The 24,809-nt window shown below is 34.9% G+C and overlaps 3 protein-coding genes and 1 non-coding gene across 14 annotated transcripts; 1 reads left to right on the forward strand and 3 right to left on the reverse strand.

Annotated features, from left to right (window-relative positions):
• Positions 1–668: 668 nt before the first annotated feature.
• Positions 669–2,950, reverse strand: LOC139850441 (uncharacterized). The gene is made up of 3 exons (XM_071840016.1): positions 2,850–2,950; positions 1,834–2,476; positions 669–1,311 (listed from the first exon to the last, which is right to left on the reverse strand). The coding sequence occupies exons 2-3, from the start codon at positions 2,465–2,467 to the stop codon at positions 1,010–1,012; spliced, it is 936 nt and encodes a 311-aa protein (XP_071696117.1). The 5' UTR covers positions 2,468–2,476; positions 2,850–2,950; the 3' UTR covers positions 669–1,009.
• Positions 2,951–5,801: 2,851 nt separating this feature from the next.
• On the reverse strand, positions 5,802–9,569 carry LOC139846900 (beta carbonic anhydrase 5, chloroplastic-like). 6 transcript variants are annotated; one of them, XM_071836447.1, is made up of 7 exons: positions 9,304–9,569; positions 9,053–9,123; positions 8,163–8,243; positions 7,909–7,946; positions 7,687–7,778; positions 7,455–7,508; positions 5,802–6,912 (listed from the first exon to the last, which is right to left on the reverse strand). In XM_071836447.1, the coding sequence occupies exons 3-7, from the start codon at positions 8,192–8,194 to the stop codon at positions 6,736–6,738; spliced, it is 393 nt and encodes a 130-aa protein (XP_071692548.1). In that variant the 5' UTR covers positions 8,195–8,243; positions 9,053–9,123; positions 9,304–9,569; the 3' UTR covers positions 5,802–6,735. The 6 variants fall into 6 exon arrangements, with proteins under 6 accessions (XP_071692548.1, XP_071692546.1, XP_071692547.1 ...); XM_071836445.1 differs by having other exon boundaries at positions 8,163–8,392; XM_071836446.1 differs by lacking the exons at positions 9,053–9,123; positions 9,304–9,569 and adding an exon at positions 8,314–8,798.
• Positions 9,570–12,507: 2,938 nt separating this feature from the next.
• Positions 12,508–15,732, forward strand: LOC139847782 (protein DYAD-like). 6 transcript variants are annotated; one of them, XM_071837509.1, is made up of 8 exons: positions 12,508–12,659; positions 12,785–12,838; positions 12,930–13,014; positions 13,473–13,855; positions 13,965–14,025; positions 14,099–14,190; positions 14,572–15,037; positions 15,449–15,732. In XM_071837509.1, the coding sequence occupies exons 4-5, from the start codon at positions 13,647–13,649 to the stop codon at positions 14,017–14,019; spliced, it is 264 nt and encodes an 87-aa protein (XP_071693610.1). In that variant the 5' UTR covers positions 12,508–12,659; positions 12,785–12,838; positions 12,930–13,014; positions 13,473–13,646; the 3' UTR covers positions 14,020–14,025; positions 14,099–14,190; positions 14,572–15,037; positions 15,449–15,732. The 6 variants fall into 6 exon arrangements, with proteins under 6 accessions (XP_071693610.1, XP_071693613.1, XP_071693608.1 ...); XM_071837512.1 differs by lacking the exon at positions 12,930–13,014 and having other exon boundaries at positions 14,765–14,848; positions 14,976–15,037; XM_071837507.1 differs by lacking the exon at positions 12,930–13,014.
• A 3,006-nt stretch (positions 15,733–18,738) lies between these two features.
• Positions 18,739–18,840, reverse strand: LOC139850977 (U6 spliceosomal RNA). The gene has a single exon (XR_011760346.1). It is a non-coding gene; the product is annotated as a U6 spliceosomal RNA (small nuclear RNA).
• Between the last annotated feature and the right edge of the window lie 5,969 nt (positions 18,841–24,809).

Consider the following 24,809-nt stretch of genomic DNA (forward strand, 5'->3'; position numbering starts at 1 on the left):
TAAATATGATTAACATACATCATAGTTACGATGTATATATGAAAATTCTATGTTAATATTTAGTTTTTGTGAAATGCATCCCTTATCCATGAATCCTGGCTTCACCTATGAACATGCATCCTCATGTCTCTGCCTGTGCCAACAATGCAATTGCAATGAAGTATTTCCGTAGTGATAAATCTTTGATGGAATCGGTAAAAGAATAATGGGATTTGATATGGAATTTTCATGTCAGATGAATTTGAACAAGATGGAAATAAACGGATGGGCTAAGTTAGACATAAAACACCTTATTCTTTGGTTCTTAATATAAGTAGATAATAAATCTGTCAAATATGTGAATCTTAAAAGTTTATGTTTTTGTTTACCCATTTGAATTGTTTAAGTAGATAATGCACAATCCCAGGTTGACACACTCATAAGTCATTCGAAAATGCCACCTTTAGTCGGGCTGGGCAGGTAATGGGTCAAAAAATGGTTTGAGGTCATAACAGTAATTGGTAGGATGGTACAAAATGCATCAGGTTGGGCAAAAAAGACTACCTTTTATTAACTGTTTTAATATTTGTACGTGTCCATGAACTATCTATGATTTCAAAAGCTATATATATATATATAATTATAAACACCCACCAAAAAAGTGATTTTAAAAGGTAGTAATGCACTTGAATACAAGATAATATAATATGCTCTCATTACTCTTTAGTAACCGATCTTTAACAACTTCAAGGGATAAAACCATTAGCAAGTTGGAAATATGAGTATTGGATCAGACCATGGGCGGAAATAGGCGGGGCAATGGGGCGCCTGCCCAGTGAATTTTTATTTTTTAGTGTACAAAATTTGAATTTTTTCATTTTCCACATTTTGCTCCCAAAGCTTCCAGATTTTGCTCAAAAGCCTTCAATATTTTGCCCAAAATTCTCCATATTTTGCCCAAAATTCTCCATATTTTGCCCCAAAAAAGTCGCTACATTTTTTTAAAAAAAATCGCCCCTAGTGAAATACATTATGGTTCTGCCACTGGATCTGACTCTTCCTTCATTTGAAATGGTGATGTGTGGATGACTCCTTGATTCAAGATGGTACAAGGTAGAACACGGATTAGAAGTCGGGTGATTCTTTTACTTGTGCAATAAGCAATGCATATCTGCAAGTCTCGATCATCTTGTAGCGAGATCCATGCCAGTCGAATGGGACCCTTAACTAAGTAGTAAACCATGTAAGAGTTGGAAACCAGACGAAATCTTTGAGAGATTTGAATCATCAGATCGGCAAAGTTCATCGAGGCTAAACGCACATGCATGACACCTATATTGATAGTCATAAAAGAATTATCAGTTATATATCTATACCTACATACAGGAGCGATTCTATGAAGGGACCGCGGGGGGGGGGGGGGGGGGGGGGCGGCCGCCGTCCCCAGTGGATTTGCAATTTTCAGTGTAAAAATTTTGGAATTTTCGACTTTGCCCTCTGTGGATTTTTCTTTTGCCCCAAAACCTACCTATTTTGCCCCAAAACCTTCAAATTTAGTCCAAAAATCTCCAAATTTTACCCCCAAACCTTCAAATTTTGTCCCCAAACCTTCAAATTTTGCCTCAAACCTCCATAATTTAGCTAAAAACCTCCATAATTTAGCTAAAAACCTCCATTCCCCCCCCCCCCCCAAAACCACCCCACCACCCAAAAAAAACTCCATATTTTGCCCAAAAAATTTGCTACGGTTTTAATTTTTTTTTTGCCCCCGGTGAAAAAAAATCCTGGTACCGCCACTGCCTACATACGGTACATATTATGGGATGCAAAACAAAAAAAAAGTAAGATGATTACCAATCTGTTTAGTTTTAAGGTTTGTTTCATCGAGTGTTAATCCAAATAGTTGTTGCTTGATATCCTCCATGCAATCTTCTTCTTTTTCTTCACCTTCATTTAGCAATGCTATGAAGTCGAAATTATGTGCTGCAAGATTGTCAGCATCTAGAACCTGACGAGAAGAAAACTTGAAGCTTGGCAAACGCCTCTTTAGGTCCATAAAAAAGAACTCCAAGAAGAAACAAGGGTTGTTTCGATATGATGAGAAGAAGAACTCGAACGCATAATCAAAATCTCCAGTGTAAATATTCCTCAAGCATATGGCAAGACAGCAGCTAGATTCGGATGCAGAGGTGGCAGGGATCAAGGCTTGTAGCTCCCCTTTAGCAATATTTCTGGAGAAGTATGCTACGTGTGTTTTAAGTGCCTTCAGAGCAAGCCCCCCACACCCGTCTTCTATTTTGACACACGCTTCATAATAATCCTTAAAAGCAGCATCATAGTAACTGCCGCCAAATTTGACCACACACTCCTCGTTCTCATTTTTATCCCTGCAGAGGACCCAAGCTTGACAAAGAGTTACCCCCTTAGTTATACTAAGGTGTTTCATTGCCTCTTCAATTTCAACTCCGGCACGTTTGAATCCTTCCATGACCTTACTCTGATATTATCAAAACAAACAGAATATATATATACATATTTTAGCTCAAAAAGGTTTTCAATCAATTTTCAACATGATTTACTATTACTACTGCTATCTACATCTATTAACAATATTCAACATCATGCATATACGCCCTATCCTATGCAATCCAATTTCTTTATACAGTATTCCCTAACACTTGTAATATATGAGAATTAAACCGATTTAATAATGTAAAAAATTAACAACCTGATAAACTAATTAACTGCCTAATCCAAAGTCCAAACGATAACAATCACAATTGTATCATATCATATATATAATTTATACAATATAATTAATTAGAAATAAAATTGTAAATTGGATGAATCTGAGATAAGAAAACACGTACCGTTATCGATCTCAGCGTTGAATCACGATCCTTTTTGATACGTCAGACGGCGAAGAAAAAACCCTAACTCTTTTTTTACCTTTTTTTGGCCTAAGTTCTTCTGTTGCATGTATATTTATCGTCAATAATTTATTTAGTACTATTAATATTAATTACTATTATTAATATTATTATTATATTATTATTATTATATTATTATTATATTACTAGTTAAAGACCCTCGATTTCGCGGGTTTTATGAAATAATGAAATTTTAAGACAAATATACCCAACTAAATTACATAATATCAAATACACCAAACTAGTTATTGAACCCTCGCTTCGCGCCGGGGTTCGATTTTTAATGTATTTTATTGCGTTTAGTAAAATTATTTTGTGGCTAACGATGATATCGTTGAAGCGCAACTCGAGTCGAACTAAAAGGTATAACCAGTGAGAGATTTAAATGTTATTTTAAATTAACAATATATGTGCATCTCCGCGTTTCGCTATGGAATTGTCGATTTTTAAAAATTTAACGCAAAATCAACGTGTATGAAAAGTACCCTAAATATTAGCATTTTTTAAAAAGCGTCCGTTTTGCGTATAGCTAGTGACATTGTGTTCCTAAAATTATTTCGAGTTTAACGATGGTGTCGGAAAATTTAACTCGTTGCGAGCGAGAAGATATGACCCGTTGAATATGTGAGTGGAGTTTATTTAAGATTTTTTTTGAAAATGGTTATTTGACACTTTATCCCCTGTTTAGGGGGTCGGTTTGAGTTTTTTAAAAAAGTGTGGGGGCCTTTGTTGGTAAAATGAAATTTATGTAAAATCAAAAAAAAAAAAAAAAAAAGGTGAAAAGTCAAAAATGCCCCTAGTGCTATTCATAACTTTTGTCTATTAGTTAATATGTAAATATAAGTAACATAACTCTCATATTTACGCATTTTATACTCCTAAATGCTAAACCCAACCCTAAACCTTAAGCTATAAAGTCTAACCCCTAAACCCTAAAGGTGAACCTCGAACTCTAAACCTTAAACCCTAAAGCTAATGTTAAACCCCAAACTCTAAACCCTAAAGTTAACCGAAACTCTAAACCCTAAAGCTAAACCTAAACCATAAAGCTAAATCTAAACCCTAAAGCTAAACCAAACCCGAATGCTAACCTTAAAGCTAAACCTAAACCCTAATGTTAACCCTAAACCATAACTCTAAACACTAAAACTAAACTTAAACCCGAAACTCCAAAGCTAAACCTAAACCCTGAACTCTAAACCCTAAAGCTAAACCTAAACTCTTAATCCCAAACTCTAATTCCTAAAATCTTAACCCTAGAATCTAAACCCTAAACCCTAAATCTAAACTCAAACCATAAAATCTGAACCCTAAACCCTAACCTAAACCTAAACCTAAACCCTAAGCCCTAAAATCTAAACCCTAAACCCTAAATCTAAACCCGAAACCCTAACCCTAAAATCTAAACCCTAAACCCTAAATTTAAACCCTAAACCTTAACCTAAACCCTATATCTAAATCCTAACCCTAAATCTAAACCCTAAACCTAAACTCTAAACCCTAAAAACTCTAAACCCTAACCCTCTTAATCCTTGAATTTCACCAAAGGGTGCCTTCCGCACATCGCGTTGCGGGAGCACTGGGGAGGGAGATTTTACAGCCAATGCCCTCGGATTGGGCAGGATTTCCTCCTTCGTAGCAGTTGGGGGCGGGTTATGCAACTACGGGAGGTGAACACGTGGGTGGTTAAGTCCCCCGGGTGATCTATTAAAAAAAATTACAAAAGAATAAAGCATAAAACCGACCAGTTATATATGGTGTCTTATGAATCATACAATCAAAACTACAAGTACAATACTAAATCTGTATAATGATATTGTTGGGGTGCAAACCTATCCCACATAGGAGGGAGACAAAAAACAAATGTATGTATATAAGTCTAAGGGGAAGTCCCTCTAATACCAATTGGTTTTAGAAAAGGATGGACTCTTGGGCTTATATTGCAGGACATTGTGTTTGGGCTATACGATCCTTACAAATGGTATCAGAGCTAGGCTATAGCCCGATGTGGTGGACGATGGTGGCGCACCCCTGAACGCACGGTGCGACATGGCACACCCCTCAGTTTGCCAACGACAATTGAGTCATGGTGCCTTATATCGAAAGTCTTCCTTCCCAAGGCGTGGAAGTGCGGCGTGTCCCGATGGTGAAAGAAAAAGTGAAAGAAAGAGATCGGCGGTATAAGAGGTGTGTCCCGGTAGTGAAAGAAAAGTGAAAGAAAAAGAGACCGGTGATATAAGATGGCGGGAGTATCGTTGAAGGGGAGGCTCGGTGATGTGGTCTTCGGTTTGAGGGGAGGATTGTTGGGGTGCAAACCTATCCCACATAGGAGGGAGACAAAAAACAAATGTATGTATATAAGTCTAAGGGGAAGTCCCTCTAATACCAATTGGTTTTAGAAAAGGATGGACTCTTGAGCTTATATTGCAGGACATTGTGTTTGGACTATACGATCCTTACAGATACTATTTTGTGGTCGAAATAACAAAATGTATCGTATATAAATTTTACAGTACACTATAAAATATTTCTCTAATACTCATTAAATTCATCTGATAAGAATTAAGCTCATCTAATAATAAACATTAAAGTCATATACGATAATATTATTGTGTTTATTATTAGATGAGCTTATTATTAAGCTCATCTAATAATATTATTGTGAACAAATAGAAAATACAACTCCATCCTTAAACTTGAGAAATATTAAGGCTCTTTAATGCTGTTTTCAACTTGATTAATGCAATTTTCAACATTATATACCAAAAATGCAAAGGAACAAAAACAACTATCAAGTATCAATGGTAAATAACCACGGTAAATGAGACGATCAATGAAAAAAAGACTATATTAACTGTATTAAACACAATTATGTTTGTACTAAAGGTTACATAAATTTCACTATATGCTTATATCATGAAGTAAACAAACCAATAACACCACACAAATTCTATCCAATAATATACCACAAACAACAGCTTATGACATACAGATTTTGTATCTAGCCACAAATATATAGAAGAATGAGCACAATACAATACAACATCAAGACCAAAATTCACGGTTCTTGATGGCATATCGACCAGTTTCCTATTCTGAACTGCTATCAAGAGTCTACTTCTCGTATGTACAATCTACGAAATTATAGTAACCACCATATAGACAAAGCAGAGCTTTCGCTACTCGTTATTTTACCCATGGGTACGTAAGCAAATTCAATAGTGAATTATTTATTGATTCCTGAAAATTAAGTTGGATGAGACTCAATTTATCAGAAATGTTCCAACATTTTTGTTATACAAATAGATAATAATATAAAATATTACAACCGCCAAATTATTTATAAAAGGCTAACCAAAAACTGTTATGGCTTCTTTTCTATCAATAGTACGACATATACTTGTTTTAGGTCAACCCGACCCATTTTGACCTGCTCAAAAGTTACCCACCTTAACTACCCAACCCATCTATTTTGCAACCTACATACTTGTAGGGACACGGTTGCAAAAGTCAATGGGTCAAAATCCGTCAAAAGTCGAATTAGGTCCTTCAAAATGGTCAAAAGTCAATTTTAGTTGGTCAAAAGTCAGATTAGTCGGTCAAAAACAGTCAAATTTGGTCAACTCCCATGGCTAACAACTTTTACAACATTGTGCAGGGATATGTAAGATGGGTTAAGTTGGGAGAAAAAACATTATCATATTTTCGCAGTGTCTGCACTGTTGGTCAAAGCTAAGGTTAGAAGCGGTAGCCTTTGTGCTCTATCTTGCTGCTGATCCTACTATGACCCAAATTTTGATAAAGCTACTGAAAATAACCAAACTTATTATGATACTTCACGTGTAATAAGCATTAACAGCAAAGTATAACATGAAAACCTCAAAAAAATCAGAAAAGGAAATGATTTGTGTTGGTCAAACCTTGACTTTTCTTCATCTTCCATGCTCATTAGGGCACGGATGCCTCCACAACAGCTATGGCCAGTCACCAGTATATTTTCAACCTGCAATTTATTTAAAACTCACATTATGTTTAGTCTACATCAATTATCAGAATACAGTTGTATAACCCAAACAATGCCCATGTATCTACATTTAGAAGATTAAAGACATGAGCATTAAGTTACATGGAGACAATTTTTCATAATTTAACAATGATAATGGCATTTATGTATTTATAGGTGAATGATTACATATTATGCAAATTCTCATGTAGCTACAACATTGAAGTTAAAACATCATAACAGAGGTCCTTTTTAAAGTAATTTCTTTGCGCTGCATATGTAACACAACATAATATGGTATCTTTATTGGAAATTTGGCTTACTTTTAGCCGAAAGGTTCATATAATCTTATATGATAAAACCTTGGTTATTTTGAAGTTAAAAGTTTGTACCTTTAATTTGGGAAGATGGAATATAATGTAATTTCAAGGACGATATAGATAAACTTCATCTTACGCTAAAAACAAACCCCACATGATATTATAAAGCCACCAACTAATTAAAGGGTATGCAAATATTATTATCATAAAAAGTACTCTTACTTCAAGAGTGTTCACCGAAAATTCAAGTGCAGCATTTGTTTCACATGGCCCGTTCTGCACATAATATTACACACGACATAAAGACTTGTACTAAAGAATAATACATCTCACATGGCACATTCTGTACACAATAATACAGCTCATAAGGTCCTTAGAATTGTAGCCAACTTATGAGAAGAAGAAAAAAAGAAAATGAGAAGAAGAGCACGACTTAAGAGTCATCCGAACATACCTCAAACGGTGGGACCAGGTTAGCAATATTGCGGACAACAAACGCTTCACCAGGTTGAAAACCTATGATGTAAGAGGGACAAACTCTTGAATCTGCACAAGATATCACCAGAAACTGTTCTTACAAATGTCAGTCAACAAACGGGCAATTTATCAAACAACATAAAGCGAATGCAAGAATTATAATAATATAATTATAATAAATAATATAATATATAAACACCTTTGGGGGAAAGTGCTTGATACCTCTCCAAGTTTTCCCTGTACATGAATAATTTCTCAAAATCAATTAAAACAGTTGACTTTTTAGTCAAAACCACTACTACAAAAAGAGTCAAGTAGACGTGTTAAAAAAGCTATTTAGACGTGTTTTTGTACACGTCTAGATAGCACATGTCTAATTGTAAAAACATCAAAAAGACGTGTTACAAAACCGGTCTTATTGACAATATGAAGACCGGTTGCAACTTTCATTACAATTCATGAAAGAGCCTTCTTCTCGCTATCATCAATTGTCGATCTCCAAGGTAACACCAGTTGCAAATGGGTGGTCCCAATCTAGAATACAAAATGAATTAGACAGGAAATGCAAGTAGTAATACTGCATATAAAAAACTTGGCATCATACCTTCAAAGGTGTCTTAACATCCTATATGAATACATGAATTGTAAGCCTTAAACCTTCAGCTATTCCATTGTTGAAGGACCTTACCCATGATTTATTGTTAAACACAATAAAATTCAGCGAAAGTAAGGATTCGTATTACCTTCTATGGTGCATCGACTCACATGATGTATATATATAACTCTAAGGATCTAAATAAGATACAATTATAGCTTGTAAATTGACATTGAGACGTAAGTTGCATACAATGATGTATGTAGACTAAAAAAGGGATTTAATTTAGCTCCTTCCATTTAAGACATTTATGTAACTGATAAATTGAAACTTTTAAACTTTATAAGTTGATTATTAAAATTCATGAACAAAGTAAGTCAATTTCAAAAGCTAATAACATAGTAAAACTTTGTTTTATAGTACTTACAACTTAACAACATACAGACAAATCAAATATATGCACACATTAGAAAGTATATACATAGTCTGTTTTATACAAGTAGACTTAACAGAAAGATATAATTGTATGACGACGAAGATCAGATGTGTTAATATACGTTACTCTTAATCGTTTAGTAATTTATAAAGTACCCAATAAGGACATCCTACTCAATGATTGTAATTATATGATAGAATTTCGATAAGCTGTGCTAACATTTAGCAATATAAATAACACCAATTTCAACTCACTAAAAAGGGCATAATATACTCATGAAGTGTGAAAAAGGGTATAGGAACGATAACTGACCGTATGTAAATGTTAGATTCTAGGGTTTATGAGCACCAAGTTATAGAATCAGACTATCCCAGAAGGCCAAACTGAAATCACATAAACGGAAAAAAAAACAAAATAATTAAAATTAGTAATTTGTATCCTTTATTAGTTTTAGTTTACCTGGATAAACCATCAAGAGACCAGCAGCATAAGGCTTATGAACCTGATTACCATCTATCAGAGTCAATTAAAATTAGGATTTTAAATAATGTATATAAACTTACCTTGAATCATCGATCGAAATATTCTTTACATCAAAAGTCGTTTCAGATATGATGTCGATAAAAATTTACTGATGATGTTTGGCTAATAACGATTTCGATATGCAAAATTCCATTGATCCATTGATCGATTGATATGAGAACTTTGAATCCCAGAATTTGAAACGCGAACATCCATAGATCAATTGATTGATTCAAAGCTGTTAGTTGATTCAAGTGTTTCGTAACCCTTACGAACGTCGTTTGAGAGAAAGAGTTTGTTAATACGTTTATCCCGTGTTTTTTTAAACGGTATTTTAGGGAAGGAGTATAGGTAAAATTGATTTTAGTGGATTATTAAGTAGCGTTAGATCAAGGGATATTATAATGTAATTTTTTAATCTAATGGTAAGGTAATTAAGAGGATTTTGAAAATATTTATTAGCTAATCGAGACTCTCTTTTAATGTATAATAATAATAATAATAATAATAATAATAATAATAATAGTTGTTATTATTATTATTATTATTATTATTATTATTATTATTATTATTATTATTATCCAATATCCAATATACTAAAACACGTACCGAATTTCGTCGTTTCAGTTACTTCGGATTGTCGTTTTGAGTTTAGGTTGACACTACAACCGGTCCCTCAACTTTAACTCCATTTACACAACGGCCCCTCAAGTTTACATTTTAAAACACGCGCCGAATTTCGTCGTTTCAGTTACTTCGGATTGTCGTTTTGAGTTTGCGTTGACACTACAGCCGGTCCCACAACTTTGGCTCAATTTACAGAACGGCCCCTCAAGTTTACATTTTTTCAGGGGTAGAAAGCGCAAATATATATTTTTATTAAATTAAAAGAAACTAATTTCACACGATTTTTTAACGGGTCCTATCTTCTCGCTCGGTGCGAGTTAAATTTTTCCGAGACCACCGTTCAACTCGAAATAATTTTACGAACACAACGCGACTAGCTATACGCGAAATGGACATCGTTACAAAAACACTAAATATTTCGGGCTATATTTCATACATATACATACACGTACAACAAACAACTCAACCTATTAGATATATTAGGTACCAAACAACGTATATCCAAATTTGACCGCGCGTTGAATACAACCGCAGCAACGCGCTGTCGAATTTTTTTCTAGTTATTATTATTATTATTATTATTATTATTATTATTATTATTATTATTATTATTATTAATTATTACTAGCTTAATGCCCGCGAATTCGCGGGGCTTTTTTATGAGATTAATCAAGAATAAATTTGAAACCCCATAAACTGATATTTGATGTTATTTGAATGGTTGCGAGTTAACGGACAAAATCATATAATAAGGCTGTATAGCTGTTGACAAAATCAAAACAAACAAAACCATAAACGAAAAAAACATCATGCTTTAAAATTTCTTAAACTTTAGGTCTCGTTTTGTAAAGATTGCGACGCCATTTGCTTTGTTAATAATATTGTTTGGATTCGACTAAACGTATGAGCACGTAAGTTATCAGACTGCAATGTGTAATAAAGATATTATCATTATGAAAGTATTAAGTAAGTTAATAATGAAATATAAGTTTTTACACATTGATAACTATTACAAAAATGTAATGACCAAGTGTTAAAGTCATCCAAATAACAATTAATTAACACTAAGTAGAATGTAATCGTTTAATGAATAGCATGATTGTTGTGATATGCTTACTTAGAGGAGAGATGAGCGCATCAATAATGGTTTTGTTAATATCGGACCACAATTGTAGGTTCATTTTCTGACCGGAATGAATCAAAGCTACATGGAATTATAACTTAAACCTTGTTTGGTAGTTTAGCTCGGAAAATTGTGCTTCGATACTAATGGCTGCACAAATCACAAAAAGGTAGAATTGTGAACTGTATCTTAAAAGAAATGGCTCATCACCAACTTCAATGTTACCTACAAAATGTATTTATCCGTCGTATAGCATCGCATACTGAAAGAGACTTTCCAACATCGGATGCCAAAAACCTGAAGGTATATACACACAAATGACCCATTTAGACATGAATAAATATATCAAATATTTCAGCGTGACCTTTTGACCCGTTACCCACCCACTCAGTCCATCAACTTTCAAGGTATAGTTTATAATGCAAAGGATAAAGTTATACATAAGGGGTTCTGTTTGACCAGCATTTTCACTATTAAACTAATTGACTAAATATAAATATGAAAAGGACAAACTTTAGAACTCGGCCACCAAAGGCACCATGGGCCACTTCATGTTTACCATCCAAAACTTGTAGTCGCAGATTCTCCAATACATCAACCAACCAAAAAATTTCACATATTAGAAAAAACAAAATTGGTAAAGATAAAATATAATTATTATTTTGCCAAGACTTTTGTTGCATGATTCGTAAGTGCTTTGAGTTTTGCATCAAAAGAAAAAAATAGTACCAATGTCGTTTCAATGAGTTAACAATGAGTTGACGTCCTACAAAATGATGTCGTATTTGTATTGTCAACAACATACTCACACACCATATGAAGCTGAAAAGGCAAACCTAAGAGTTATTGATGTCGTTAGTGCACATACAATGATACTTATATTTATTTATAAAAAAAAAAGTCAGTGATAACCTATAAATTTTAGAGAAAGTATAACATGCCCAAACGACAATGATACCTTCAACAGACCCATCCTTATATGACCCATCAAACGCCAACCATCCCATCTTGCCACCTCTAAAACATGGTTGAAGAAAATATATCTTTTTACCGTAATTTCCTCAAATTTCTGAGTAACTGGTTTGAAACAAATGGACCCATCTTTAGAAGCGTATGCACAACCAAAGTCTGCAAAAAGGAATGAAATGAAACTTGAACATCAAACTAAAATCACATATCTTCGAAAGGTTATAGTTTTGGTTATAATCAAGCACCACAGAGTGGCGTTCAAAAAATATAACTGAAGAACATAAGACATAATAAGACATAAGACATAAGACAATCACTACCCTAAAAGAAACTCTTAATTGAAACTCTTAATTGAGATATTATTTTTAATAACTCTTAATCTACACAATTAGATCACACTAATGACAATCACTACCCTTACATCTAAACTATTGATTTAATTATAACTCAATAAGTCAATCTTATGCAAGTTTTTATCCTTAATTACCCCCGGAAAAAAAAAAAAAAAACGCACGGACCTAAAAATATTAAATCGGATCCTCACATCCAAAAAGTGCTGCAAACAGATCTAATAAGGATCGACACTTCAAACAGACGCATTAGTGCTGCAACTCAAATTACGCCTCCTCGAAATTGATCATCTTCAAAAATCGAAGCCAATCATCACTATCGAACAAGGTTAGCGGGTTGATTTCCATCATATCAATCGTTGTTGTACCATAATCAGTATCGAACAAGGTTAAGGTTTCTATAAAATATTTAAACCCTAATTTTGTTTCTTTAAAAACTGTTCATTTTCTAAGGTTGATTCATAGTTGGTTCATCGAACTGAATTCGGATTCTAAAAACGGCATCAGGTATGCTTTATCGATTTCATTTTGATTTATGTTTAACGAACATATTTTTAATATGTGTTTCTTATTTTCCGTTTGAATCAACATAACAAAGGTTAACAAACGGAATCACTTTTGAAGTTAAACGATTTCCTTATAGATTTGCTGTTAACGCCTGCCGCAAACGATGTTAACTCTAGGTTTGTTAATGTTTAAGAGCATTGTAAAACGATTAAACTGTTAGATTTTTATTAACTACGATGATTTTTTAGGTAAATGTATGTTCAAGATAGTATAATCACATTACTCATCTTGATATACATAAAGGATCGATGAAACATATTTTTTCATCATCATCAAAAACTCAGGTTATTTGTTCTATTTTTAAAGAAAAAATTTAAATTTTCAATCTTCATATGTTTATTCCGGTTTGAATTAAAATATTTTTAATTCATATTGAATTCGAGTAATAAAATGTTTTTAATTCATATTGAATTCGAGTGATAAAATGATATACAACCGGTTTGAAAACTGAATTCGTTTTAGTTTGACAGTTTCTTCCTTAAGAAGAGCAAGAATTACGGCCAATTAACATATTGTGATTATTTACAGTAAATATGGGATAGAATCATGTATTAATTATTATGAATTGAATAAGGTACATGGCGGCAGAGTTTGATCTTCCAGAAGCAATGAAGGAAAAGAAAGCAATGATAGGCAATCCATTTACTAGGCTAGCACTAAGACTTGAAGCAAGAGAAAGGATAGGGGACACTGGGCTCTTAGACACTTGCTAAAGCATGTGTCAAACAAGGTGGCACCTGGTGGAAATATGCGGTTCAGGCGGTCACACAATGCCGATGGTGCGATGTTATATTGGCTAGAGGATGCAGACCTTCTTAACATCAAAAAAGAAGCTGTGGTGACTGACCCATTATGGAATCCACCACCTGGTTGGAAGCCAGGCGATTTGCCTGCCCAAGATTCAATCATGGATAAAAAACTTAATTATCTGAACGAAGAGATATCGTGTATTAAAAGGTATATAACTTGTAGTAATTAAAAAGGGTGTATTGTAACTTTATTTTGTATCTAAAAAGTTTGAGAATTTAATTGACAGTTTAACATATTTGTGGTTCAAATATCACAGGGAGCGTTTACCAAAAAAGCAAGTTGAGGAGACTAGGAGAGGAAATGGTTGCTGAGAGAAGGTAATAAAAAACTTTTAAAATAATTAACTAGTGGCATTTTTTTATTCAATTAGACTATTATGTTTATGAACAGGGAGATTCAAGAGTTCACTTTGAAAAATAAGCAACAGAAAAGTCAAAGAATTGAGGTCAAATTATTGGTAGTAGCAACAATCGACTTAAGCGGTTAGTATTTATAAATCTGCTTTTTGATTTACTCTTTGTTAATCGGCGTTTTGAGTTGACCTACAATTATGATTGTAGTACTTTAATTCAACAATTGTATTTCATCGATTTAGTCATATTATATTTGCCATTATCACTGTCATCGTTTATATTGTGTAAAATTAGGGTTTTAAGATTAGGCATTCTGCTGCAAAAAACCCTGTTTCATGAATTTGTTTTCTAGAGTTGTTTAGTTGTCTGAAATCGTAAAATGAGTTTTTGATTTATAAGGGAGTTGACACTACAATCAAGCTTACGAGTTACGAAAACAGATTGGGCTGTTTGAAACATCTATATCTTTTTTTTTTTTTTTTTTTTTGAAATTATTCAAGTGTTTTGCAGATATATCATCATCTTCAATCAAGCTTACGAGTTACGAAATTTGTATGATTTTCATTAATATTGAGGAATAATCTTTGTTCTTCTATTTTACTTCATATATCGTTGTCTCTGTATTTATTATTTTACAACTCTAACTTGGTGTTTTATACAAGTGATTTGGTCAGAGTATAACTTAAAATTCCATTTCATGAAGTTGAAGATGCTCAAAAGATTTGCAGGGCTATAATTGATTGCTTTGAGACGGCAAGCCTAACAAATATGAGCGATGATGATAGAAAAAGGATTCTTCAGTTTTTTGTTGTTGGTGGTGGTCCCACTGGTCTTGAGTTTAGATAGGCCAGATACATGCTTTTAGCTTGAACTCAAAGATGTAAATATTTGTGTTCACACTACAAATCTTCCGTATATGCTTTGTTGTATTGGAATAGTCCTGTAACTACTTATCTTACTAATATTGCATCTATGGGTATCTAATACTTTCTCATGTTCTTCTTTCAAAGTATTCCAGTTGTTGTCTTTTCATTCTCATTATTTTACTTTTCTCAAACCCATAATCAGGCCTGCCCATTTTGCCATCTTGTTGTCTCTATACAAAACTTCGAACATATAACCGGTTTTGCCATCTCTCCATAATCAGGCCCGTCCGTTTTGCCATCTTTTTGTTGATATTCAGAATATTGTGGAATACTTGAGTTAAAATCGGATATGAAGCAATGATTTATTAAATTAATTTTACTAAATCATGAATTTCATAATTGTATAACCCGTAGATGGCGTTGTTTATTCTAAAGTTAATTACATGGCTTTTGTCCTGAAATTTGATATTCGGGTGTATTGAGGAAGAATATACCGTAAGAGCTTTAATCTCTATATGCAGGATCACACCTCTCTGATATTTCTTGTAGTGGAAGTTGAATGGATGGGCAGACAACTTGATTAACCAGTCACATGTTCTTCAACGAGTGACATATTTGTACATTTCAAAACGGGTTAGTATGGTTGACTCGATACTCGATACACTTGGTTAAGTTTTGCTAGCCAAGAGAGCTATTGAATCTGAGTGTACATTTTTGGATACATAGGCTAGATGTGTAACCGATTATCTATCTCACTGTTGCTTATCATTAACCGTCAAAATACATGAGATTCAACTGAACTTTGCAGTATTAATCCGTTGATTGACAAATATCATTATTCGCTAGCTATAACAACCTTATGATTTTCGTTTCATGATGTTTCATTACGTTTCCTATCGAATTTAATCACGTTCTTTTCAAAATTCAGTTTAAACATTTGTATCGACTCACCTTTCAGCACATCTGATAAAGACTTAAAGTGCCCATTCTATCCATTATTTATGATTTATAATGTTTGAGAATGTCGACATGACAATTCAATCAGAAATCCATGATTGTTGTTATCTTAATCGTTATAGTCATCTGAATATCTTTATACTTGGTGACTTTCACGAGTGGTTTGAAAATTTAGAGACTTTACAAGTTTGTTATTACTGTAGGTGGTAATTTCTACCCATTCACTTGTGGTGGTGTGTTTCAGATCACATTTTCATCGGGTATTACTGGTATTTTCTTTGTTTTTCAATCTTAAATATGATATTATGACTTTTGAGTAGTGTCTTTAATCTCTTGCAATATAGGATCAGAGTTTCTTGGTTGAGTCAATAATTCAATTCCATTGATGTATTATGTATGGAATTAATAACTGATGGTCATTGGAAATTAAAGTATGGAACAGCAATGAGAAGAATGAAACAACAACGGTGATGTAGTTTGTAGTTATATTTATTTTGGGGGTCTTTGAATAGCTTCCACTGTTTTTATCTTGATAAGGTACACATTTGGTACTTTTCTGTCTTGATAAGGTACACATTTGGTACTTTTATGTAAGTCTGTAACTTGACATTCCAGACTAGAATTGAATTAGTTCGTGGGTCAAACTGTAGAAGTCAAATGCAATAGATGGTAGTGTATATCCATGATTGTGAAGGTTGGGAGATTTATAAAGATGCAAAGTTCAGGATTGCGAAGCTTGGGAGATTTATAAAGATGCGATGAATTTGATTTGTAATTATCCAATCAATAGAATGCAAAAGTGAATATTTAAGAATTGAGAAATTTGGTCATAATTGCACAAGTGAATATGTAGGAGTCAAAATGGAATTATAGATTGAATATTAGACAGAAAGGGTCGAGATGAATTTGCTGTTTTTCATGGTGGCTATGGTAATGTTCACGTAAGGTATGTACAGTTACAAATAGTATGGTTCGTGGAGGAAACAGAGATAACGAAATAAATGTTTAGTTCATTACACCTAGGACGACCCGTTTGGCTCGTGGAATTTTTTTGGATGGAATGGAATGTGTCAAAGGAATTGGAATCCGAAGGAATTGGAATCCGAAGGAATTCCATGGAATGTGAAAAAATGTGTTCTATTTGACATGGAATGGAATTGAATTTCATTTTATAAAATAATTAAAAAGTTATAAAAAGAATTACGTTTCTAAATTTTGTGTTCATTTTCAGACTCACTTTTTTTTAAAAAAAAAAATTAGAATTACCTTAAACGCGTTTTCGCAGGGCGACCTTAAACGCGCGTTTCCGGGCGCGCTGCGAAAACGCGCGTTTCCGGGCGCCCTGAAAACTCGCGTTTAAGGTCGCCCTGCGAAAACGCGTTTAAGGTCGCCCTGCGAAAACGCGTGTTTCCGGACGCGCTGCGAAAAAGCGAGTTTCCGGGCGCGGTACGAAAACGCGCGTCTGCGAAAACGCACGTTTAAGGATGTCCTGCGAAAAAGCGCGTTTCCGGGCGCGGTGCGAAAACGCGCATTTCCGGGCGCGCTGCGAAAACGCGCGTTTCCGAGCTCCCTGCGAACACGTGCGTTTCCGGATCCTTGCCAAAACGAGCGTTTCCGGACGCCCTGCGAAAACGCGCTTCGAAAACGCGCCACGGAAACTGGAGCTGGAAACACGCCCCGGAAACGCGCTTCGAAAAGGAGATACGAAAACGCGCACCAAAAAAGTGACCCGAAAACGCCCCCCGAAAACGTGTCCGAAAACACGCCCCGAAAATGCTTTTCGAAAAAGCTCGCTGAAGAAGAGCATCGAAATTGCTCGCCGGAAACGCGCCCCGAAAACACGCGCTTGAAAACGCCCTTAAAAGTGTGCCAGAAAAACGCGCCGAAAACGATCCGCGAAAAAATGTCTCGTAAACGCGCCATGATAACGCGTCATGAAAACGGGACCCGAAAACGCGACCCAAAAACGAGCGTGGAAAACGCTCCCTGGAAACGCGCTCAGAAACCGCGCCCCGATAACGCGCGCCGAAACGCTCTCTGAAAACGTGCCCCGAAAAAGAGGGCCAAAAAGGCGCTCGGGAGTCGCGACCCGAAAAATTCAATGTTGGAAGGAATTCAAATCCATCAACATCTTGAAGGAATGAACATTCCATAGATGAATGAATCTCAAGATTCCAAGGAATTTGTTTCCTTCCAAAATTTGTCAACCAAACGGAGCGGTCTATGGAATTCAATTCCAATTCCATCAAATTCTTTAGGGATTCCGCGAGCCAAACGGGGCCTTAGCGTTAGTTCATTATGTTACAAAATAAATGTTCAACTAAGGTATTCCATTGAGTAACGTTTAGTTCATTATGTTAACATTCTTTTAAGTACAACCTAATTTACACCTATGATTCTTAGTAGGAATAATTAAAAAAAAAAAAAAAAAAAATATATGAAGGAATGAATTCCAAACTTGAGTACCGAGCCTTACCATAACTCTATATTCGATTTAATTATGTATGAAGATTGTGATTATCTATCTTATATGTTTAAAGTCACTGCATATTATATAATTACATATAGTTCCTTAAATCCGTTCATTACAAAAAATTTCTTATGTAATCTCGCGAATTCACGGGTATTTAAAACTGATAATCCATTTCTTAACTTTTTTCCATTATATTGGTCATAGATGCCTTATATTTGTAAAATAGATCTATAAGTAAGTGTAGAAATAGTCGTACCAAAATTTAAGAAGAAAATTTTCTCCTATAAATTTTGTTGTATTTGTGTTGCTGCAATTATCATTATTTCAATCCCTTCTTTATGTACAATCTAATACTCGTATACTCTTCATAACACAATGATTATTTTTTTTATTCATTTCTTGATTTGTGTGTGTCATCCTTGCGAAGGGGACAAGCTAATCTTCTATGTATCGTTCCAATTTTATCGGATGTCCTCAAAGGACCTTTATAACACAATGATAACACCAACAATAAACTTACTAAACTTACAATTGTTATTTATATTAATATTAATATTAACTTATTTGCCTGTTTGAGTTATACCGTGTTTTACTTCTCTATGCAATTTTATGTTCACTTATGTTTAAATCTCGTGAACTAATTAACTATTATTAGATCTCTTACTTAGGACATAAACACAGACAAACAATTTTGCGAAGTCTAAAACCTCGCAGCTAATATTCAATATGAGCATTAAGTTCGTGTAACATTTAAGAATTTAAATTTCAGATAAAGAGTTACGAACAAGCAAATTTGCCTCGTTATAAGAAAGAGCTGTTTGGATTGAAATTGCCGGTTTACCAGCGAAAGCATGGCATTATGATGCTTTTAACAAGATTGCTTTTCACTTTGGGAGACTCATTTATCAGGATTCTGAGATTGAAGACAAGAAAGCTAATGGAAAGGTCTGTATCCTCACTACCTCGCTCGACCCAATTCATGAACGTGTTGTTGCCACAGTTCAAAAAAAGGAGTACACGGCCTTAGTTAAAGAGGTTGAGGACTGGGAACCTACGGTGCTAAAAGTCATTAATAATTATGTTTATGAGAAATCTGAGGATGACATTGATGTTAATGACATTCACTCGGATTCGTCTAGCCATGGGATTCTTGAGGAAGGGGAGTTTGTCAAGGATTCATTCTGCGACTTTAAAGTTAATTCGCCTGTTAAGGATGGGTTCAACAATAAGGTAAATGATGGATTTACTTCTGATTCACATTGTTCACCTATCAAAGCTAGTTTTACTGACTATGTCCAACCGAATGTGGAACAATATGGTGATAACGATGGGAAAAACAAATCAGATGAGGTGATTCTAGATGCTCCAGCTGCTATTGAAACACACGCAAACAGCTCATCTTCACTGTCCAAACCACCCGGATTTAACAATGTTCGTTTCTCGTCTCCTAATTGTTCTTCTGGTGTTGCTAATAACCAGAACTCGTCCCACGAAGACACAGACTTGGTAAAACGTATTGATAGCCTCATCTCTATGGGTTTGTCCTTAGGTTATGATATGAATGGTAGTCAAGCAGACTTAAAGAATATGCTCGACCGAATGGGTGTTAAAAAACCCATTTAGATGCATATTCTTTCTATAAACATTGGTGGAGGGGTGTGTTATAGACAAAAGCAATTATGGATCAGGAACATTTGTAACGAGTTCAATATTAGCGTGTTAGGTATCCAAGAGACTAAGTTAATCAAACTTAATCCCTTTCTTGTAAAAGCCATGTGGGGTAATAATTCTTTCGAAGTTGCTTGTTCAGGTGCGCATGGCAGATCTGGTGGTCTGCTTACCATATGGGACCCCTTGTGCTTCCGTAAAACCCAGATCATTTCCTATAATAACGTACTGTTTGTGGAAGGGATCAGAAGCAATAATCCCATTCGGTGTTTTTTGGTTAACATATATGCTCCTCAGGATAGAGTAAAGAAGGCTAGACTTTGGTCTTTTATTTCCAGGTTTATGTCCACTAATCAAGGTGACTATGTCCTTTTCGGTGATTTTAACGCGGTTCGGGCTGCCCATGAAAGGCAAGGGTCTTATTTTTGCCCTAAGACAGCGAGTGACTTTAACCTTTTTATCTCCTCTTCGGGCCTGGTGGATTTACCATTAGGTGCACGGGCTTTCACTAGGTCTAATAAATCTTGTGATAGCAGAGCTAAACTAGATCAGTTTCTCCTATCTAATAGTTTTATTGACTCTTGCCCGGATCTTGTTGGTCAGGTTCTTCCTAATCTTTGGTCGGATCATTGTCCAATTGTCTTTTTTAATAAGCAATTAGACTATGGCCCGTTGCCATTTAAACTCTTTGCTTCGTGTTTCTTAATCGACGGTTTTGAAGATGTTGTTAGGAATGCGTGGGAGGATCATGCTATAGTGAACGAATGTATTGGTAAGAACCCTTTTATTGCTTTCAAAATTAAACTCAAGTTTGTAAAACAGCAGGTCCGATCTTGGCATAAAAACTACACGAGCTGTTGTAATGAAAGAAAACGCATTCTGTTGAACTCTTTGGACATTGTGGATGACAAGTTGGCACATGGGGGAGATCATGTCTCTCTTTCCCATGATAGAATTAATTTACTGAAAGAGATATCAGTGATTGATAAATGTGATACCATGAACGCAGCTCAAAAAAGCAAGAAACTTTGGAACTGTTTTGGTGATGAGAATTCTTCTATTTTTCATGCTTCTATTAATAGGAAGCGTAAAAATTTATCTGTTTCAGGTGTTCTTTCTAATGGTCAGTGGGTTTCTTCTCCTGATCTTGTGAAGAATACCTTCCTTAATTTCTTCAAGGAAAAATTTAAAGGTATTAACACGGTCAAAGTTGCAAGGCCTAGCCCGAAATTACGCCCCCTTTCTCCTGAGCTGGCTACTGAGATGGAAATTCCATTTTCAGAAGTGGAAATTAGGGAAGCGGTATGGGGTTGTGGTGATGACAAAGCCCCTGGGCCTGATGGCTTTTCTTTCCGATTCATTAAATTTTTTTGGGATCTTGTCAAAGAGGATATTTGCGCTTTTATCAATAATTTCCACTCTTCTGGTTTCATTCCTAAAGGTTGTAACTCCTCTTTCTTCGCTTTGATCCCAAAGACTGATAACCCTCTGTTTGTTAAAGATTACCGCCCTATCAGTCTCATTGGAATTCAATACAAAATATTGGCTAAACTCCTCGCTAATCGTCTTGCAAAGGTCATTGATCGTGTAGTCAGCCCTGAACAATTGGCATTTATTAAGGGTCATCAAATCTTAGACGGTCCTTTAATTATTAGTGAGATCATCGATTGGTGTAAACGTAATAAGAAAAAGGCCATGCTTCTTAAAGTGGATTTCGAGAAAGCATTCGATTCAGTTAGTTGGGATTTCTTGATCTCTATTGTTTCACACCTCGGTTTTGGCCGTAGATGGATTCTTTGGATCAAAGGGTGCCTCTATTCTTCTTTTGCTTCAGTTTTAGTCAACGGTAGTCCTTCGGAAGAATTCAAAATTGGGCGTGGCCTTAGACAAGGGGATCCTTTATCACCTTTTCTTTTTATCATTTGTATGGAAGGCCTACATGCTGCTGTGTTAGATGCCATTGATCATAATATGTTTAAGGGGTTATCTGTGGGAAGTGTTGATTGCTCGGTCACTATGTCACATTGTTTTTTTGCAGATGATGCTCGAGTGGAGTGACGATAATACCAGAAACCTTATCGACATCTTGAGCTGCTTTTACTTGGTTTCGGGCCTCCAATTAAATATTCATAAATCTAATATTTTAGGGATTGGTATTCATTCAGATGAGCTTTATCGTGTTGCCAATGTCTTTGGATTTAAGCCAGCTTCTTTCCCTTTTACTTATCTTGGGTTTCCCATCAGAGCGAATATGAAGCGGTTGGATAGCTGGAAGCCCATAATCAGCAAGGTAGAAAAACGCCTTTCAAATTGGAAGGTAAATCTCCTTTCATTTGGTGGTCGTTTAACTTTGATTAAATCCGTTTTGGGTGCTCTCGGAACTTACTTCTTCTCTATTTTTAAAGCGCCTAAGGGTGTTATTAAACATCTAGAATCTCTTCGAGCAAATTTTTTATGGGGTGGTTCTAAAGAGGATCGCAAGATTCATTGGATTAAGTGGGACTTTATTATTAAAAGTAAAGAGAAGGGTGGTCTTGGGGTTGTTAGCTTTGACTCGCTTAATAAAGCCCTTCTTTATAAATGGCGATGGAGGTATGTTTCTTGTCGGGATTAGCTTTGGGTATCGGTGGTTAAAGCAATCCACGGTGTTCAATCGGATGGCATTTATCCTTGTGTTAGCCGTTTATCCAGAGGTTGCTGGGCCAATATCAATAATTTTTTGATTGACCTTCACATGGAATTCCCTTCTGTTTGCAGCTCGTTATCTATCAAAATCGGGAATGGGTTGGATACTTTCTTTTGGCATGATAAATGGCTTCACGGTTCTTGCCCGAAAACCTTATTCCCTCGCCTCTTTGCTCTTGATTCAGATAAGTTTTGTAAGGTTGCAGATAGGCGTTCACAAGACTGTTGGAACTGGACTTGGTGTCGGCCAATTCGTACAGGATCTGAAACTCAACAACTGAGTGAATTGTGTGCTGCTATTAACTTCGTGACCTTCTCAGACTCATTTGATTTGTGGTTTTGAAACTTTTCTCACAGCTACACTTTCTCTGTTAGTTTATTTCGCAATCTTCTGGATGGTCCCTCTGTAGAAGCTCGCTCAACCCTCTGGTCGAAATATGTTCCTCCCAAAATTAACTTTTTCATTTGGCGCGCTAGTCTTAATAGGCTTCCGGATAAATGTAACCTTTTGGAAAGGGGTGTTCACGTTCAAAATCTCTTATGCTCCTCTTGTTCTCTTAATATTGAAGATATGCAACATGTCTTTTTTGATTGTGATACTGCTTCGCTGATTTGGGCATTCATCGCTTCTTGGGTAGACGTAAACATTCCTAAATGGCAACAATTTGATGAATTGTGGCAGTGGGTTATTTCCTCGCATCACAGGCCCACGGACCGTATTATTCTCGAAGTCATTTGCTTTGCTACATTGTGGTCTTTTTGGCGCTACAGAAATGGCAATATATTTGACCTGTCTAAATTTAAGAAGTGCCAGATTATTGATTCTATTGTACTTTCCTCTTTTGATTGGCTTTCGTCTCGTTATAAGAAAGCTAATCTTAATTGGAATATTTGGTTACAAAATCCTTTACTTTGTTTGTAATGCTCTAGCTTCTTGCTAGTTTTTTTTTTATAAAATTCCTAGCTGTTAAAAAAAAAAAGAATTTAAATTTAAATTTTAAATATAATATATACCAAATGTATATGTATATAAATTGCAATCAAAGAAGTTATGGATATTTTCATCTCATGTAATTTTAGTTTGTTTGCAACATATTCACATATACATTTGTTATGTTCTTATCATAACTTCATGACCTAATTTAAATTGTTTTTTATACATATTTTTTGTCGATTTCATTGATGTCCTCATAAATAATATATCATATTTGTAATTTTTATTGTCGAAACCCGCAATTTTGCGGGTCTTAAACTAGTATAATTAAATTTAAAAAAAAATAATAATGAAGTGGTCGACCTCGATTGCCCCTTATTACATCCTCCCGTGATACACCACTTGAAATTGCAAAAGCATTTGACTATACTAACAGAATATGTACTACCTAGTCTTATTTGTGCTGATACTACAAACAAAATATATGTAGTACGTAGTATTTATTTGTGCTGATACTATTAAATCATAAAAATGTCTCACTTATCGTCAAATCATCATGTTGTAAGAATTGAGCCTATACTTTCTATGTTATTACTTAGTTGTGTTAGATACTTAGATTAGAATGCCTTCTCAATTATAAATTATTATTATTAATTGAATGATTCAAGGTGGGATTTAGTTTAGTTCTAATAACAATAACAAGTTTGATATTTATTCTAAATAAACACAAAAATAATAATATTAACATTTTAATCATCTTCATTTAGCTGATTGGTTACCATCATTTTGGATGTCTGTGAGGTCTTGAGTTCGAGTCTCACAGGGGGATTTCATAATGCAATTTGCTTTGCAGTTGGTTATGGAGTCATCTGGAGGCATCACTGTCCGAGTCTGTCCTATTCGGTGAAACATCCTTAATTGACACGTGGAACGGATATGATCGGATGGTGGGAACTATTTTGGTAGTTATTTGATGTGATGACCCGGAAATTTCTGACCAAATTAAACTTAATCTTTAACGTTTCCGACACGATAAGCAAAGTCTATGAAGTTGAATCGCAAAATTTTAAACTATTCAAATACCCTTCGATTGTTCTCAACAATTCGCGAACAATTATATGTAAATAGATATATATATATATATATATATATATATATATATATA

Source organism: Rutidosis leptorrhynchoides, chromosome 5, assembly GCF_046630445.1.
Source record: "Rutidosis leptorrhynchoides isolate AG116_Rl617_1_P2 chromosome 5, CSIRO_AGI_Rlap_v1, whole genome shotgun sequence".
Taxonomy (NCBI): domain Eukaryota; kingdom Viridiplantae; phylum Streptophyta; class Magnoliopsida; order Asterales; family Asteraceae; genus Rutidosis; species Rutidosis leptorrhynchoides.